This window comes from Chionomys nivalis, chromosome 20 (genome assembly GCF_950005125.1).
Source record: "Chionomys nivalis chromosome 20, mChiNiv1.1, whole genome shotgun sequence".
Classification (NCBI taxonomy): domain Eukaryota; kingdom Metazoa; phylum Chordata; class Mammalia; order Rodentia; family Cricetidae; genus Chionomys; species Chionomys nivalis.
Genome location: NC_080105.1, coordinates 59,101,126 through 59,120,303, shown reverse-complemented (window position 1 = coordinate 59,120,303; position 19,178 = coordinate 59,101,126). Strand labels below are relative to the sequence as shown.

The following is a 19,178-nucleotide window of genomic DNA, read 5'->3' as shown; positions in this document are numbered from 1 at the left end:
TGGGTGGTACCATCCCTTGACTGGTGGTCCTGGGTACTGGCTGAGCAAACCCAGTAAACAGCTCTCCTCCATGGCCTCTGCATTAGCTCTTTGCCTCCAGGTTCCTTCCCTGTTTGAGTTCTTGTCCTGTTTTCCTTCAGTGATGAATGGCAATGTAGAAATATAAGCCAAATGAGCCCCTTCCTTCCTAGCTTGCCTTTTGGTCATGGTGTCTCATCATAACAATAGAAACTCTAACTAAAACACCTCCATGTTCCTCAACAAATAAATGTTTTAAAAAGCAGAGTAAAGAAAAGCATTAAAATATGTTAAGTTCTAACTACTTATGCATGACATGGTTTCTTTTGCATCATCTTATCACACAGCACATTTGTTTAAAACACTGCCTTTATTAGGGTTTTTATTGCTATGAAGAGACACCATGACCACAGAAACTCTTATAAAGAAAACATTTAATTGGGGCTGGCATACAGTTCAGAGGTGACAATCTATTACCGTCATGGCAGGAAACATAGTGGCATACTGGGAGACATGGTGCTAGAGAGGTAGTTGAGAGTTCTACATCTGGATCAGCAGGCAGCAAAGAGAGTGACTGAACCTGGCTTGTGCATCTGAAACCTCAAAGCCCACCCTCAGTGACACACTTCCTCCAACAAAGCCATACCTACTCCAACAAGGCAACACCTTCTTACAGAGCCACTTCTTAAGGGCCCATGGGGACCATTTTCATTCAAACCACCAGGAACACCCAAGCTGACCCTGTATAGAAGCAGGCAGGGGTCACACACACTTTTCTGCTTCTGAGCACAATAAAGGAGGCATTTGGCATTTTTGTATCAAGGATGACCCGTGTCAGCGTCTCTGTCTCTCTGTCTGTCTCTGCCTATGTGTTTTTAAGTCTCCAGCTTAGTTCCCAGCTTGTACAACTGGTCCTGTAGTGACATGGAGGTATAGGACAGTTTCGGGTTTTTACAGTGGCACTCCACAGTGACAGTTTGGAGATGGAAAGTCATACATATGTCTCTACATGAAGTTAACTTCTGTGCCTAAACAAACTACACAGCATGCTGGACCCTCATATGCCAGGAATCAGAGCTCACTATGCTGGATCCTTGCTTAGTTTCTAAGTCCCTGCACAAATGGGGGTGGATGAAATTTAAATGTGGTTATAAATGCTCTTGATTTGAGTACTTTTATTTAGCAGAACTTAATGACTGGATTAAAAACAAACCTTTTTCTCATATGAAAGGGAATAGAGTTTAATCATTACTGTTTTTCAGATCTCTTCCCCCTTCTCCCCCACACAACTAAAAGTTATTTTAGGGCCTTAAACATAAAAGGCACAAACACACAATTACCAGTTTCCCTCTACAAGAAAACGATGGAAAGTAATTTTCACAAAAGGTGTAAGCAATAAACATGGAAACAAAAAGAATAGAAGGGACAACAGCCAGCAAAGCCACTACCATTTTAGTGGCTGCAGGCAAAATGGAAGGTAGCTGAGTTCATTTCTGGACCGATTATCAAGAAGTGAGACAACTGGAGCCCCCAGCATGGGAGAAGGTAGCAGGCAGGAATAGTCCGTACGAGGTTCAGGGTTTGTATGCAGCATGGCCCATCCCGACTTTCATCTCTCCACACCAGTGACCAGGTCGCCCAGCCCTGTGGAGGTCCATGTGGGCAAGGCATGGCTCTGGACCAAGAATCCAGACTCTGGGATGCCAGGAGCCAAATGTTCTGGGATGGAAAATACGGATGAAGTCAAGGTACAACCAAACACAGTTTGCCCGTCTCTAACGTTTTCCCACGCGGCCGCCTTTCATCCCCGCCTGTGTCTTGCACGCGCATGGCCTGTGATGCGGGCGAAGTTGAAGGCGCGAAGCATGTGGCCTCTAAAGCCCCGCCCCTCCTCGCCAGCACCACGGTCTCGCGAGACTTGGGTGTGCATTCCAGGATAGGAAGAGACGTGCTCGGCCACCATGGTGGGCGACGGCTGAGCATAGCGAGGCTTTGTGTGAGAAGGAGATGGGGGAGAAGAGGGTGGAGCCGCAGGACTTCCTGAAGAACTTCCGGGAGTACCTGAGCCAGCAGACCCGCCAGGTGAACGAGCTGGCGTGGGACCTGGCGGAGCAAGCCCGTGACCCCGGCCTCCCTGGCCTCCCTGGCGATGACGATGCCCTGGATGGGAGCCCGGTGCTGATGCTGGACGACTTGGGGAGGACCTTGGACGGGAAGCTGCAGTGCCCGTACTGCAGCTATGCCAGCGAGAGAGCTGAGCGGCTGCTGGAGCACACTAGAATCCACACGGGCGAGAAGCCGCACCGGTGTCACCTCTGTCCCTTCGCCTCGGCTTACGAGCGCTACCTCGAGGCTCACATGAGGTCCCACACCGGAGAGAAGCCATACAAATGCGAGCTGTGCGCCTACCGCTGCAATTACAGAAGCAACCTGTCCCACCATCAAAGGCGCAGGCATAATTTGTTACCGCTTACGGGGCCCCGGGCCTCCTTAAGCAGCGTGAAAATGTGGGGGGACTTGCAGAATAAAAGCAGCATAGCGGGTGACAAACAAAAGATGCTCATTGCTCTAGGTCCACCTTCTGGGGTCGTTCAGAAACCAGACTACCCGAGCGATTTTCCCCACAAGATCCTAGATGTTCATAATGACTTCTTTGACAGTATGGATAAACCTTCACTCCGTGGACTGCCGAGGGACCCTGAGGAGCTCTTGCTACTGGACAATTCCTTGAATCAGATGTCTGCTCTAGCAGGACACTTGTCTAGCTTGCCACCCGAAAACCATAACCGCATCTCAGCTGATGTAGACTCCAGTCTCAATGAAAATCCTTTCATGATCCAACAGCCCTCTGCCCAAGGGAGTGCCCCTCAGAGCTCCCCCACGGTCCTCGAGCCTCATCCACCGTCATTTAGTCACAGGGACTGCAGTCCGTTTGCAGGGCCCAGCGGTCAGCCGAGTGACCACACCACCAGCACCTCCATCCTCGGAAACAGCCAGCCGAGCCCTCCGGCTCTCACCTGGCTGGCGGAGGACCCTCAGCTCCTTTTCCACTGTCAGCACTGTGACACATACTTTGCAGACAACGTCCTTTACACTATTCATATGGGATGCCATGGGTACGACAGTCCTTTTCGGTGTAACGTATGTGGATACAATTGTAAAAACAAGTACGATTTTGCCTGTCATTTTGCAAGAGGCCAGCATAACTAGAGCTGAGAACAACCAACCTTACCTTTACACAGTTTAGTCTTTTTGGGTGGTTAGAGTTCTCCTTTCTTGGTAGGGCATTTTCTAATTTAAAGTTTATATTGTAAGATATAAATCTGATGGTGGAAACTACTTCCCCCTCTGTATTCTCTCTCCCTCCCCTGCCCTCCCCCCCCCTTTTTTAAAATAAAATTTGATCTGATCAAGGTTCAATCATAGTTTTACCAGGTGTTTAGTTAAATTTTCCTTACTTATGGCCCTTTTGACTTTAAGGATTATTCACACTCTTGGTATTTTTAATCTTCATTGCATTTAGTTATTATTCAAACCAGTAGAATACTTTTTCTTCTGTAAATCTGATACACCATATTTCTGTGCTGATAGTAACTTTGAAGTTGCCACTCGTTGGTGCTATCTAGTTCCTACACTTAATTGGACTAGCTGTTTCCTTTTACCTGGAAACCATAAGGTTGTTTTAGTGTAGTAACTATTTTTTTTCTACATAGGGAATATAAAACAATTTTTGAAGTTATAAAAATAGGTGAAAGTTCTGAAAAAGAAATGAAACATAGGGTCAAGTTTCCTTTAGCTTAAATTGTTTTAGTTTTTATAATACCTATGGAGTCAAAGTCTAATGTAGATATGTTAATAACCCATTGAGCTGCTTCTGCTTCATGTTTATTTTTTAAAACCAGAGGGGAAAAGGTAGCAAGGTATTTTTGTGCAGTTTGTGTTTCTTTGTGCAATTTAAGTTTTTCAGTTAAATTCTTAATTGAGACATTACTGGTGTTAGTTGAGATTGGTAACTGTAGTTAGATTCTGTGTTGCCTGTTCTTTTGATGACCAAAAAATGACCTATCTTCTCGGGGTCACTGATTCTCAAAAGTCTTCACTTAGAAGGCAAGGTGAGACTAGGGTAAGGATTTTCTAGGACGCGGAATTCGATTAGCTCTACGATGCCGGCGAGATCCCCTGGGGTAGTTTTTATGTGAGGACATGATGGAATGCGACAGTGAAATTCTTTATTTTGTATAGTTAATGTGATTAAAAAAATACCACAGGACACACACATACAGTCCTCTCTGCTATGACAGGTCTCTGGGTCTTGCTGTTTATCGAAAACACTCAGAAGTGCACCTATTTCACGTAGCCTCTAGTGTCCTCCCCCTTTCCCCTCTCCTATGACTCATACGACGTTATTGCTGTGGTGGACCGATGTGATGCATTGTCCATTTTTATTGTACTGTGAACAATGGGATTGTGAGCTCCAGTCCTCACAGGCAGGAAACACTTTGTCCTGTGTGAATGTGACCCAGTTTTGATTCCTGCTGTGCTTCGGTAAAGGCATCGTGCCTGACACAACATCTTCAACTAGAGTTTTATGTAGTCCAGTGTTCTCCTTTAACTTCCGTCTGACTTTTGTTTAAAGTAATAAATTCAGTGAGAATTGGTGGCCCACCAGCCCTATATCCTGTAGGTGTTTAAAGATGGCGCCAATCTCTGCCCCTCCCCAAGTGTGTTACAATCCCTCCTATATATACTCAGGCACTTTAGACAGTTCTTCACAGATGCGCCTGGAGGGTTGCCTCCTGGATGTTAAACTAACCATCACAGCATCTCTCCCAATTGTGCATTTTGGAGACAGGACAATGAGGTCTGGGTGAGACTGTGGACGCAGGTCACATGTGTATCCTAGATGAGGGGCCAGGGACCCAGTGGTTCCCTGGTTATATAAACTCCATTCCATAAGGGAATTCTACCAGCCTGGAGTTCTCTGGGTATGAATAGCAAACCGGATCACGCATCTAGCATTTCTAAAAATGTTAGCAAATTCTGCATTTTCAGCCTGTAGTTGCCGAGATAAATGACCACAGGTCCGGTGAAAAGGAATTCCAGTGTCATTACTGTACACCCTTGCTGAGGACCTGACCTCTCTTTTAATTAGTGAGTTTCTGGGTCAGAACACTGTCTCAGGCAACAAGATTTATCTCCTCTCCTCTCCTGCCATCTATCACAACAGTCCCGGCATTTCACCTTGGAGTGAGCTGCAATTCTCTCTGACGTTCTCAGAGTCGTTCCACCACCATGCTAAAGGCATCCCCTCAAGCTCCTGCCAGGATGATGTCGTCACTCACATCAGGCTGCCCCACGGAAACATGTCCACCCTTCTCAGATTTTATGTTTCATCCAATCCTACTGTATGAGCAATCTCAATTTGGATGGTACGTATTAGCCTGGTCCTGCAATCTCAAAGAAGCGTCACACCTTTCTTATTCTCTGTTCTCTGAGCACCCCCCTAACACATATGAGTCTTACATGATTGTAGTTCTCTGAGAAGAGTGGTAGGTAATGTTGATCAAGGGGTGATTTGCATTGTCCTGCAATGTCGACGCTCAGACATAGTATGCAGAGCCACTGTGCAGATCCAGAAGCCCCCAGATGAGCTTTCAAAGTTGTGGGACCACTAATTCTGATGTTTCGTCCTTCAGTGAGTTGAAAAGCCCCACACATTCCACCCAGACCCTTGACATTGCTGTAGGAGGTTGGCTAGGGCTGAGAACTGAACTTCTTGGGAAAGCCGCTCTTATAAAACTGTGTCCTGAACCTTACTTGTAGCATCTCCGCCTTCCTGCTCCTGGAGACGATGAGCTGGTAGGTGCCTCAGGAAGAGACTCTGACTTCTACACTTAGCTTTCAATGGATGATTCATAGGCCAGGGCCTCACATTGTCTTTCTTTAATGTATCAATAACTCAGCTGAGAGCCGTCAAATTCCATTGTCCTTAAAATTGGTGTCTTTTCTCAATTTCTGAAAAACCTGAAATGTTGCATCCACAGGGCATCTCTTCTGCTCACATCCTCTCTGAGTTTATCACCAGTGAAAGCTGTGACCACGGCACATCTCCTGAACAATGGGACGACCATGGCACGTCTCCTGCATGCCGGGGCAACCATGGCACGTCTTCTTCACGCTAGGGAGACCATGCACTTCTCCTGCACACACTGGTGCGACCATGGCACGTCTCCTGCATGCTAGGGAGACCATGGCACGTCTCCTGCACGCTGGGGTGATCACAACATGTCTCCTGCACACTGGTGTGGCCATGGCACGTCTCCTGCATGCTAGGGAGACCATGGCGCGTCTCCTGCACGCTGGGGTGACCATGGCATGTCTCCTGCACACACTGGGGTAACCATGGCATGTCTCCTGCACACACAGTGGTGACCAGTGCTTTCGTCTGCTGCAGGGACTGGCATTAACTTTTAGCCCCACAATCCATCCATGTTGTGATCTATTTCCTCCCTTTGTCCTGGGACCATCACTATGAGGTATGTTACTCTGGAAAACAAGAGTCCGAGGTACAAATTCACATGGGATTTCTGGGGAGTGACCATGGCATCTCTACAAACAACGGACTAAGCTGATGCCAGAATTCTCTGTCCCGGAGTCATGTGAGATGCTTTCTTGCTTCTCGCGTTTGTCCGTGTAGGTGGTCAGCCTTCATTCTGTTTCTTCCTGCTTCCCTCCCTTCTTTCCTTCTGGGCTGCACCAATACCGCCCGTAAACCAAAGTGACAAAGGCCTTGCTGCCCTCAGCAGACTCATTCCTGTTGGTGTCTGAGTCCACGTCGCCAGTGACTTTTGCCACGATTTCTGGGGAATAGGGCAGGGATGAAACTCCTGGGTGAAGAGCTTTGTGGAGTCTGAGTAGGGTCGTCCAGTGATGCCGCCCCCAAGGTCTGCCACTGGGGTTGATGGACACACACACACCACACATACACACACACACCACATATACACCACACACACACCACACATACATACACACACATACATACACACACACACACACCACAGTCTTGTCCCTACAATTATGAGGGAATGCATGTTACAAGAGAGGGTTTTATTAACTAGGCAAACAAGGCATGTGTGGGCATGATTGGGTTACATGTTGAAGGTGATTATTTCTCTGAAATCTCTCTTTGTAGCAGGGAGTATATCATGTGCTTAGAGTTCATGAGACCATTGGGTAGTACCTTGCCCGGCTACAAACATACAGACACACAGATTCACAGACACCCCATGCCCCAGATCTCACAGACCACGCTACACAGAGACACAAAATGCCACACACAGTCATATACAGCACACACGCCACACACACCACACATAGACACACACCACATGCAGACACACCACACACAGACACACATGCCACACACAGTCATATACATCACACACGCCAAACTCACCTTGACTTCAGTACTTCAGGATTTTTCATCCCTGAGAGACGAGGGAAGAGCAGAAGACAGCCCTCGCTCATCTCAGGAAGAGGGAGCTCCACATCTCACTGTGCCAGGCCTCCACGTCACTGTGACCTCCCTACCAAACAGCTGTGTCATCATCAGGCTGAACTCTTTAAAGAGCCCCAGTGTCCTCAAAACTCTCCTGCCTTCGTCATTGCTGTGGGCTGTGTTGTCTTCATCTTCTGGCGTTCCTCTCTCTCATAGATCTCAGCCTGGGTCACTGATATTAGCCTTAGCTCCCCCTAGCGACGAGAAAGGCAAAACCTGTTCTGGCACAAAGCATCACAAAAGCTGTTTCTCAAACACAACTGAAAAGATACAACTTCAGGGAGAGACCACAAAGACTAAATTAGTTGGAGGAGGTTAAACTATTGTTTAAATGGCTACAGAACGTCCATCCAGAAACTACAAGGTATTTTTCTATTATTATGAACAAAAATATAATTGACAAAAAACCAAAATGATTCTCATTGTATTTGAATTGGGATATAAACAAAGTTGGATGCTATAAAACACATTGGTCACAGTAATTGAGCTTTTGAGTGAAATCCACATATCTATCTGGTATATCAGAGGTTTATAGCAATCTCTTCAAGGAGTGAGGTGAGCTGTTATGATTCGAAAAGGACTTGGAAGCTCTTCCTACAACTGAAATTTCATGTGGCCCTGGGCTAATAGACACAGTGATAGGCAGACAGCCTTAGTCGATAATTATACATCTTTCTCGACAAGCTGAAGTCCGAGCCCTTGGGGAAGGACGCAAACAGTGTTGTGAAGAGCGAGGACAGTGGGGCACAGTCGAGAGTGTAGGAGCAGCGAACTCATCCAGCTGCTTTCACGCTTAGCCTTGTTAGTCCACGGCGAGATTTCTCTCCTGGGAGTCAGGGGCTGAAGCAGGCTTTCTTTCTAAATATTTTCTGTAGTTAATGGTGACGTATTAGGTCCTCCCAACACCATCATGGACAAGAGCTTGCTTTACAGGAACAGCAAGACAGAGACAAGTGGAAGAGCTTGCCCGGCTTGCACTATGACCGTCTAGTCAGCACGTGGCAACCCTGGCACATGAGTGCATTCACATGTGCACCTCAAGGGCCCTTCTTATGCAGAGAGTGCACACCAAGGTGAAGTCATAAGCTAGCAGGACAGAGGGCCAGGTCACTCACCGTCTGGATCCTCCATGAACAGACAGACAACACTAATGGGTTTTATTGCTCTAGCGTCCATAAGAGGACATTCGTATCTCAAGTTAAGAATCTTAACTTGGTGGAGCTGGAGAGATGGCTCAGCAGTTAAGAACACCAACTGCTCTTCCAGGGGAACTGGGTTCAATTCCCAGCACCCACCCATATGGCAGCTCACAACCGTCTGTAACTCCAGGATCCAACACCCTCACACAGACATACATACAGCAAAACACCAATAAAATAAAAACAATAAATTTAAAAAATTAGTAATCTTAACTTGGCTGCACAGCTTCATCTTATCTCTCAGCTCAAAGTTCAATTCTGTGCTGGTGAGGTGGCATCCAGATGGCCTCGGTTTCTCTAGGATGTGTGATAAAGATGAGACGATTATTTACTGACTCAGTGGGTGTCCATTTCACTATTTTCTGCACATACCACGGCATGCAAACTGTGCACAGTCATGTGTGTGCCAGTGCACATACCACGACATGCAAATTGTGCATAGTCATGTGTGTGCCGAAGCACATACCACGTTCAAACAAACTGCGCACAGCCGCGTGTGTGCCTACGCACATTTGCTCAGTACTCATGTCTGTGCATCTTCATGTAACAGTTCCACGAGTTCACAGCAAGGGGCAGCTAAGATCAACACTGGGAAGAGAAACCTATGGGCATTGGTAGATTGTCTGTGTGAACTGCTCAGAATGCATTACGCTCCTGGACTGGGCAGTATAGAACCTATCCTTCACACTCAGTGTGCATGTTCAGAACATGGGCAGCGTTTCTATTCAGAACTACCCCGAGAATCGGGCAAAACCTGGATATCTGTGAACACTTTGTCATATAAAAGAGGTCCCTGTGTTGACCCGCATGGGAGACTGTAAATCAGTGGTTCCTTCTAAGGTATTATATTAATGTTCCACGATATTTCACCCTTCCCTCATAGTTTTGGGGGTTTATGAAGCAACGCTCTCTAGAGTTCATTGCAAATGGAAAGCTGGCATGGAAACTTTCTATTCAATTATTCCTGCATACATTTGGTAACAAATCTTTTTAATTTTTGGATTTTTTTTAAAAGGAGGCGATAAAAATAGGAAATTTCAGGTTTCAGATGTTTTATTGCATCCTTGTAGCAGAATAACAGCTTCATTATAAATAATTCCGCAGTACAATGTGGACGTTGTGAGGTGCCTGGAGCGCTTGAGCCAGCTTTCTCTGCAAAGTGTCCTGTGCAGGGAAGCGGTGCTGGCTTGTAGTTTATATTACACTCGATCGCTGAGCTTTTGTACGGTATTGGGTTACCGCTCCCAAACGCATGATCATAAGGGTAAAAGAGGCCACCAAGGGTACTGCAGTGGAGGAGGGAGGTTCAGGACACTTCCTAGCTGAGATGTCCATGCAAGGCGCTGCAGTCAGCTTCCCTCAGCTGGGGGAAGGGTGGAAGCTGGCTCTGGGGACGAGCTCCTCTCCGCAGAGTCCTGTTTGGTTGCTGGAAGGAAACACGGTGAGGGTAAATGCAACCGACCCTTTCTCCTCGGAGTCTGGGAATAGACTTTCACAGACGATGAGCCCGAGAGGGAGGGAAGGAACCCCAAAAGGCGTCTAATCCAGAAGGGTTTTCGTTCGTCCACGCCCCTTTCCAGCACCCCAACTCCAAACAATGCTCGAGTGTCCCACAGCGGGAAACTCCGTCTCCAGAGGCAGTGCCTTCTGTCTGGGAACAGCCCCAGCATTGGAGCTCTTCCCGATGCGGGGCTGAGATCTGTCTTCGTTCAGTTTCCACCCATTGTTCATGGCTCCTGCCTCAGATTCACCACTCCAGGACCGTTCAGCTCTCTGAAGGCAGCAGGTGGAGGAGGAGGAAGGAGCTGTGTAGACGGAGCAAGGCCTGGCCTCTCTGCCTCTGTCTCTCCTCTGCCGTGAAATGGTGATGATGGACAGGGTTTTAGGGAGTTAGGAAAGTGTGATCCAGGCTCCAGAGCCTCTCCTGGGAAAGAGCAAAAGCCAGTGGCAGAGCATCGTCCATGTCTTTCTTTAGAGTCTAGCGTCAATGTACTTACTTACTCGTTCATGTCCGCTGGAGTTCGGGACTCCTGTTTCTTTCTTTCTCATTAGCCTTGTCCTGCCCACACATTGCCTATCCTTTCTTGGAGGTGTTGCCTACTGCAGAATGTGGGGAACTCTGCCTAGAACTCATCACCAAGCAGAGCTTGGTCCTTGGAGTTGTTCTCTGAGAAGACATCAAATGCCGAGCAGCTGTGTGCGAGGGCATCACAGGGATGTCACTGAGTGCAATAAAGAATGTGGAGTTTTGAAACTCGAAATGTTGGAGAGCAGCTCTCTGATTTTGGCAGTTCTTACATGTGACACTTGTCTATTCCATATGTCACCCGAGTAATCTGATATCTGTTTTCCCAGCAAGCAGATGGAACTTTGAGAATGTAAGAAACCCAGTTATGTAAGGATGGTAGTTCCTGCCCTCTGACCGCTGTTAGTACACTTTCATTCACCGAGGTGGATGTTCTTGGCCCCCTTTGACTTTCCTGTGCCTTATTCCAGTCTCCTTCTGTCTTAATCTGTATTTTATTGCTGTGGAGAGACTCCTTGACCATGGCAACTCTTATGAAAGAAAGCATAAATTGGAGTTGGCTTACAAGTTCAGAGCTTTAGTCCATTATCATGGCTGGAAGTCCAGCAGCATGCAGGCAGATAGAGAGGGAACTGAGCTCTACATCAGGACTGGCAGGCACCAGGAAGAGAGGGAGAGACATTGAGTCAACGTTGGGCTTTTGGAACCCCAAAGCCCATCCCCAGAGGCACAGTTCCTCCAACAAGGCGACACCTCCTAATAGTGCTACTCCCTAGTGACCAACGCTTCAAATTTGTGAGCCTATTGGGGTTCTCCCTATTCAAACCCCCACACCTTCTTATGGCCGTTGTCCTCCTTTCCAAGTCCAACAGAAAGCCTCAGGGATGAGGGTGCCGGCTTTTCAGTCTCCTTAGCCAAGTGCTGGGAGACTCCTGATCACCCTGCAAGGGACTGAGATCCTCTCAATATCTCTTATTTTAGTCTCTGTGATAACGAGAGTGAACCTAGCATACACTCTAGCCAAGTGCCCTATGCCAGAGCTATGTCCCTGTCCCGCTTTTCCCTTTTGATTTTGGGACAGGGTCTTTTTAAGCTGCCTATGTTCACTTTGTGCTCACTCTGTGAAGCAGACAGGATTTGAACCTCTGATTTCCCTGCCTCAGCTTCCTGACCTGCATGGGTTAAGCACCATCATCACTTAAAACTGAATAGGAAACAACTGTGCATAGTTGGCATTTCCCTTTGGGCTGCCAACCAGCTCCCAAATAAACACACGGAGACTTTTTATTAGTTATGAAAGCTTGGCCTTAGCTTGTGCTTGTCCTGCTGGGGGATAATGCTTTTGTACCCTGTAAAGATTTATCACTGGCATTAGTTTAATAAAACGCTGATTGGCCAGTAGCCAGGCAGGAAGTATAGGTGGGGCAACCAGAGTAAGAGAATTCTGAGAAGATGAAAGACAAAGACACAGTCACCAGCCAGACACAGAGGAATCAAGATGAGAATGCCTCACTGAGAAAAGGTACCAAGCCATGTGGCTAGACATAGACAAGAATTATGGGTTAGTTTAAGTTGTAAGAGCCAGCTAATAAGCCTGAGCTAATAGGCCAAGCAGTTTATAATAAATATAAGCCTCTGTGTGTTTCTTTGTGACTGAGCAGTTGTGTGACTGGGACAGAAACACCATTTACAAATGACTCCCAAATGTTTGGCAAGAATTTCCATGTAAAGCCTGAGAAAACTTTAAAACTAAAAGATTCTAGGCTGATAAGAACAAAATTAAGCACAGCTTTCTGTGTAACTGTCTTTACTCCCAAAGGCTCTGCTGGTGGCAAGCAGAGGCGTGGATCCTTTAAGAAAGGATTCCTGACTCAGCGTTAGCAGCAAAAATTGCTGGCAGCTCTTTTAAGAAGCCCCGCCACAAAACACTTAAATGGTGTTTATGAGCAGCCAGCACCATGCTTTTTGGTAGTGGCATGGACCTATGAACTCCACAGATTTGTGGCAAAAAAACGTGACTCCTGCCAGTACCTCCTCCGTGAAGCTAGATTCTCAGGAAGCCAAGGAATGGGGTGGAGCCAGCCACCAAAGCCACAACTTTAATCCTAGCTGTACTGCTTAGCAGATTTAAGATTCATGTTGTCAGAAAAAGATAGAGATATACAGTAAAGGCAGATTCAGATGATAAAAAAAACCCTAAGAAGTTTACAGTGTGTTTAAAAATATACGTAGTGTTGTGAGAGAAAAGTAAGGGGATACAGAAAGTCCTTTTAAAAAATAGAGTAGTTGGGTGTAGTGGCACATGCTTTTAATCCCAGCACTTGAGAAGCAGAGGCAGGCAGATTTCTGTGAGTTAAAGGCTAGCCTGGTCTACAGAGTGAGTTCCAGGACAGCCAAAGATACACAGAAAAGCCCTGCCTCAAAAATCTAAAGCCTAAAACTAAAAATAAAAGAAATACAGTTAAAAAGTCTCATAAAGATGGAAAATACACAGAGAATCTGGATACTGTATGTTATTGTGTTGTCTTTGAATTATTTGACTACTGAGGAAGTAGCAATAGCTGCTAAAAGACATTTGATTATAAATACTGCTGGATTAAACTAACCTATGTATTTTGAAAAATATAACTGAAAAACTGAAACAGGGACTCTCTGAAAGGATGGATAATATGGGTCTCCCAGCTTTCTTGGTGTCTGGTCACTTGCTCCGAAAACACACAACTTTTAAAAGTAACATACATATCTGCATTAACACAAATATGAACTGTGCGTTGTATGCAAGCCAGCCAAAGATGACTTTTTGTTTTATGTTTGAACAGGTAAAAGACATCTATCAACTTTGTAAGTTTGTTGGGACTATATAATAAAATATCTATCCTTGCCATATAAAAGGGCAGCATGTAATAATAAGTCATAAGAACTCTGTAACCAATAAGATTTATCATGCCTTATCCAGTCTCAGAGCCATTCCCATGTCAAGGGATCTGCATATATGTTACCCATCTTGTAATTTTTCTAGGTTTATTTCTTTGTGTCTGTGACCAAGATTTTTAGGGGATCTCCCACAATAAAATCTGGTCTCTATTGATTTTGAACTTTCCACAGCTTTTCATTTTTTTGTGAAAACAAAAGCATAATCTTTTACCCAACACAGTATATTTTCTGAATTCCATTTTAAAGTTAAGACATCTTTATAGTATCTGTGGTGCTTTAATTCAGCAGTTAATTTTACAATCCCAGGTCTCTCAGCTGTTGCTATTAACCCATCAACACTCAAAAAAATTCAGAGCCAACAAAGCACCATACAGAATCCAGATTCCCTGTGAATTTTCCACCTTTATGTGCCTTATTCTTTTTATATTACTTTACTCTTTCTTTAAAGACTTTACTTAATTATTTTAAAATTATTGATTTTTTCCTATGATGGTCTATACCCATTTTATTCTTTCTTAAGCATTTATATACATTGCAACCTGTTTAAAGTTTTGTTTTGGGTCTGTACCTGTTTTACTGTGCATCTGTAACATTCTCTGGCCACATGAGCCAAACCTTAAACTGCTAAGTGACAGCTAGGTCCCCCTTCCATGTGGCTCTGGAGGTTGGTTCTGCCCCCTCCTCTGGTCCATGAGAGACAAACCTTAAGCCTGTGGGCCTGGTCAAGAGCTGCGTTTAACTGGGAGCTGTGTTTAACCAAGAGCTGCATCTAACCACCCCAGCTCTAGGAAGTTGGTGCTTGTACTGTGACAGGTGTTTTTACTTAGCTTGCTGTTTGCACTTAGTGTGCTGGCTGCTCAAATGCTCTGCTTCCTGACAGCACCTCTAAAAGGAACTGTGTGCTTTTTTATTTTTTTTCTGCTTTCTCAGACCCTATGTGGAAATTTGGGCTTCCCATTGGGTGCAATTTGTATCTGGCCACCTTTGGGCCACCACCCAACTCCCAAATAAAGACACAGAGACTTTTTTTGTTTTGTTTTGCTTTCTTGAGACAGGGTTTCTCTGTGGCTTTGGTGCCTGTCCTGGAACTAGCTCTGTAGACCAGGCTGGTCTCGAACTCACAGAGATCCACCTGCCTCTGCCTCCGGAGTGCTGGGATTAAAGGCGTGTGCCCCAGAGACTTTTTATTAATCATGAAAGCTTGGTCTTTAGCTTATGCTAGTAGCTCCTATAACTCAATTTAACCTGTTGCTATTGATCTGCATTTTGCCTCAGGGCTTTTACCTTTCTCTTATTCTGCATGTCTTGTTTTCCTTCTTCCTCCATGTTTTTCTGTCTGTCTGGCTCCTGGCATCTTTTCGCATCTCCTTCTTTTCTTCTGTCTCCCACTGCCTAAATTTCTCCTCTCACTTCCCCTCTCTGCTCAGAAGTTCTGCCAAAACTCCTTCCATGCTATTGGCCATTCATCTTTTTAATAGGCCAATCAGATGTCTTAGGCAAGGAGGGTAAAACAGAAATACTCTGTTTTTGTTAGGGTTACTCTTGCTGAAAAGAGATGGTATGACCATGGCACCTCTTGTAAGGACAATATATAATTGGGGTGGCTCCCTTCAGTTTCAGAGGTTCAGTCCATTATCATCACAGCAAGGAGCTTGGACACATGCAGGTAGATGTGGTGCTGGAGCTGAGAGTCCTACATCTTAAGTCAGAGGCAGCAGGAAGTCGACTGGCTGTCACACTGAGAGCAGCTGGAGAAAAAGACCTCAGGCCTGCCTCCGCAGTGAACACTTCCAACAGAGGGTGTGGTCCAGACTAACGGTGTGTCCTCCAGCCTCAAGGTCTGGATTAAAGGCTCCTGTCATTCAGCCTCCACCAACAAGACCACACTTCCTCTAACAAGTCCTCACTTCCTTATAATCCCTGTGAGTTTATGAGGGCCAAATATATTCAAACTACTGCAACTTCTTTACATAATTAAACAAATGTAACACACTTTACATAGTTAAACAAATACAACACACCTTTACATAGTTAAACAATGTAGCAAATCTTTGCATAGTTAAACAAATATTCTGCACCAACTGTGTTAGTTACAGCCCTAGTCAGGGGTCTCCAATAAAAAAAAATAAAACCAAAATGAGAACAATCTATGTTTTAACACATGTGAAGGAGGATTGGATGGACATTGCTTCCTGTGATTATGGACACTGGGAAATCCCCTGCCCACTATGTGTAACCTGAAAATCAATGAAATCTGGTGGTGTGACCTGTGCCACTTCTGAATGCTTGACAAGTTAGCCGTCAGACGGTGTGAATCCCAGTCTAAGTGGGGAGTGAGATGAGATGCCTCAACCCAAAGTTAGAGGGAGGCGAAAGGGCTAAGTCTCCCTTTCCTCTGTCCTGCTCTCTCCAGATCCCCCAACAATCAGGTGATGTCCATATGCAGGGAATAGGGTCACTGTATTACTAAGCTCTTGTATTCAAATGTCAATCAACTCTGGGAATAGCTTGACCACATCCAGGAAGTGCATTATGGGCCCCTATAACCAGTCAAGACAAAACCAAGTAGAATCAAAGGCCACATTTATTTTCGAGGTGATTCCAGTGTGAGGCCCGTACAAGTAGTATAGACATCAGTAGTGAAAAGGACTTGGAGAGGAGGTGAACCAGTGCTCCAAGGCTGGTTTGATCCGCCCTTCTCTGGAGAAGTGATGAGTCCCACTAGGGGCTGAAAGTGCTTCTTCTCTGCTCATTTTTGCCGTGTCTACTCTCACTGCTGTGCGATGTGCACGGAGAGACAGGTATAAACTTCCAAACACAAGGCCGTCTTAAAGCAGGGCACAGCTGTCCTACATAACTTGTCCCTAGAGAACGTCTTCCTCCTCTGTGCATCACCCCGTTTCTGCTGTGCACAGATCTCACTGTTCACATCCACTTCTCCCGAACATTCTTTTAGAGATGTGGATTCCCAACACCCAGAGCGGCCGTTTACGAGATGAACAGAATTGCCGTTCCTTTGTTAAAACTACTATACCACCGGTATCTCTGGAGTTCTTTAACTTTGTTCCAAATGGAGACTTTTTCATATCATTTGAGAAACATTAAAATTTAAAAATACAATAGAATCCCAGTTCATGCTTAAACATTTAATAACGTATACAAGGGAAGTGGTTATGAAAGACAAGCTGTGCCCGTGGCCACTGATCCACATGAAAAGCCTGCAAAGCAATAAGCTCTGAACATTAGCAAGGCAGGCAGGATGGAGACTGTGCAGCTCCTAATAAAATCTCCTCTTTCTTCATGTTGCTTCTTTTTCAGGGCATAAGGAAACAAGCATGATAATATATTTTGCCTGTAGGTGCCAAAACTTGTATTGTTCCCTTTCAGACACTTTCCTTTGCTGTGTTTAGGAACAAATGCCTGGGAATATGAGGGAGATAGAAAAAGGCTGGATTGACACATGGTTTCACGGGACCTGCAATACCCAAAGCTTTTTCTTGGGTCTGAACGGGGGCCTGTGCTTTTATCCTTTCCATCCAGGAGATCTGGTCCTGTACTGTTCTGGTATCCATTAGCTTGTGGATAGTAAAAGGCTGGCACCTTCTGTGGGGATGCCAAAGGGATTACAGAGATGTGAGCTCACGTGGGGAAACCCCAAGGGTTAGTGCCAGAGTCCAGTACTAATAAACCAACGTTACTGTCTCTTGATCTGAAGGTACTGGAGTCGCTAAGGCGGAGGGGTGATGGTTGATGTATATAGGTGGTTCCTGAGGCCTGGGGGAGTCTCTGTAGAGAGGAGCAGAAATCTCCCAAAGGAGGAGCCCAGCCAGCTTCAGGTAACGTTGTAGGAGAGATCAAGGGTGCAGAGAGCAAGAGAGATTCCATACTCTCTCCCATCTCTGCCAGGGCCCCTGCTTTCTTTAGCAGAGTTTGGGTGACGGCGAGCGGTGGGCTTGGATGGACAACTGAACTGCCTGGAACCACCTGATGATCTGTAAATATCAAGGCAGGCAGAAGCAGGTGCATCCTGATGAAGGGGATATGAAGTGTGGGAGCTAGGGAGTATGCTGTAGTGGATTCATAGTTGTGATATTCTTCCTCTTTGGATCATGATTTAAAACACTCTACAGTTGGAAATCATTGCTTATTCACTATTCAGTGTGTGTGTGTGTGTGTGTGTGTGTGTGTGTGTGTGTGTCTGACAGAGAGGGGGGAGAGAGAGAAAGAGAGAGAGGAAGAGAGAAGCAGAGGGAGCAAGAGTCAGGGAGAGAGAGACAGAGGGAATGAGAAAATCAGAGATAGAGATAGAGGGAGAGAGAGTCAGAGAGAGAGAGACATTGAGAGAGAGAGGCAGAGGGAGAGAGAGACAAGGAGAGAGAGGAGAGAGAGACAAGGAGAGAGAGGAGAGAGTGAGCATATCTGAGTGTGTGCGTCAAGGGGGTGGTGAAGGGGAGGGAGGGAGGTATGGAAAGGCAGCAAGAGCTTCTGTCTGAGCCTCTACATTTTACCCTTGAAACTTGGCCATGACCAAGGGTGTGGCAGGCCTAATGTTCCCTTTCCTTCCGCGGGACAGGAGACAATGAGATGCGTTCAGGGAAGTTTCCTGGAACTGGGCTGGTGGGTTCCACACATGGTATGATTTAAAGCTGAAGTCAGACTTTGGAACTGCTTTGGGAGCGGCTGTCATTGTTCTGTCCATGCCTTCCGAGTTAGACCCTAGAAGGTGGAGAACAGGGTCCGCCCTAAAGGAAATGGTTGTGGTTCCTCACCCTGAGTTAGTTCGGGGCTGAGAGGGACCTCAACACGAAGCTGAGAGAAAATGAATTCTGGAGTCCGAGGTTTACAGCTAATGAAGTTTGGTTGATGGAGACAGGTGTGGTCTCCACTGAGTACACTCTGGACTGGGTATCCCATCTCATGACATAGTTGTCTGCACACAGTGATGAGATAAACTGCTGAGTTTTCCCCAGAAAACTTTTGGGAAATTGTTTGACAATAATTTGTAAATTATTCATGCAGTCATCATTCAAGGAATATTTTGTGGTACTATTTCATTTGTATTTTAATAAATAAAGCTGGCTTGAAGATCAGAGAGTAAAACAGCCACACTGATCAGCCTTACAGATCAGGCAGTGGTGACACACACCTTTAATCCCAGTAGCCACACTAGTTTACAATAGAAACTGGGCAGTAGTGGTGCATGCCTTTAATCCCAGCACTAAAGAGGAATATAAGATGGGAGGAGACAGCCCTCCGACACAGTCTCACTCTAAGATTCCTGGAAGCAGGATCGCCATTTCAGACTGAGGCAGAGGTAAGAGCCAGTGGCTGGTTGTTTTGCTTTTCTGGTCTTCAGGTTGAAACCCAATATCAGTATCTGGGTTTTTATTAATCGTGCTACAATATTTATTTGTTTTGTTTGCTTGTTCGTGTCTTTATT

The 19,178-nt window shown here is 45.8% G+C and overlaps 1 protein-coding gene across 3 annotated transcripts; it reads left to right on the top strand.

Annotated features, from left to right (window-relative positions):
* Window positions 1-2,025: 2,025 nt before the first annotated feature.
* LOC130863074 (zinc finger protein Pegasus-like) lies at window positions 2,026-3,228 on the top strand. Of its 3 annotated transcripts, none has more exons than XM_057752990.1 (2): window positions 2,026-2,308; window positions 2,825-3,228. In XM_057752990.1, the coding sequence occupies exons 1-2, from the start codon at window positions 2,026-2,028 to the stop codon at window positions 3,226-3,228; spliced, it is 687 nt and encodes a 228-aa protein (XP_057608973.1). The 3 variants fall into 3 exon arrangements, with proteins under 3 accessions (XP_057608973.1, XP_057608972.1, XP_057608971.1); XM_057752989.1 differs by having other exon boundaries at window positions 2,768-3,228; XM_057752988.1 differs by having other exon boundaries at window positions 2,026-3,228.
* The last annotated feature ends 15,950 nt before the right edge of the window (window positions 3,229-19,178 follow it).

Excerpts from the sequence above, each read along its gene's own strand:
- LOC130863074 (XM_057752988.1), top strand. The coding sequence starts at position 2,026 with ATGGGGGAGAAGAGGGTGGAGCCGCAGGACTTCCTGAAGAACTTCCGG.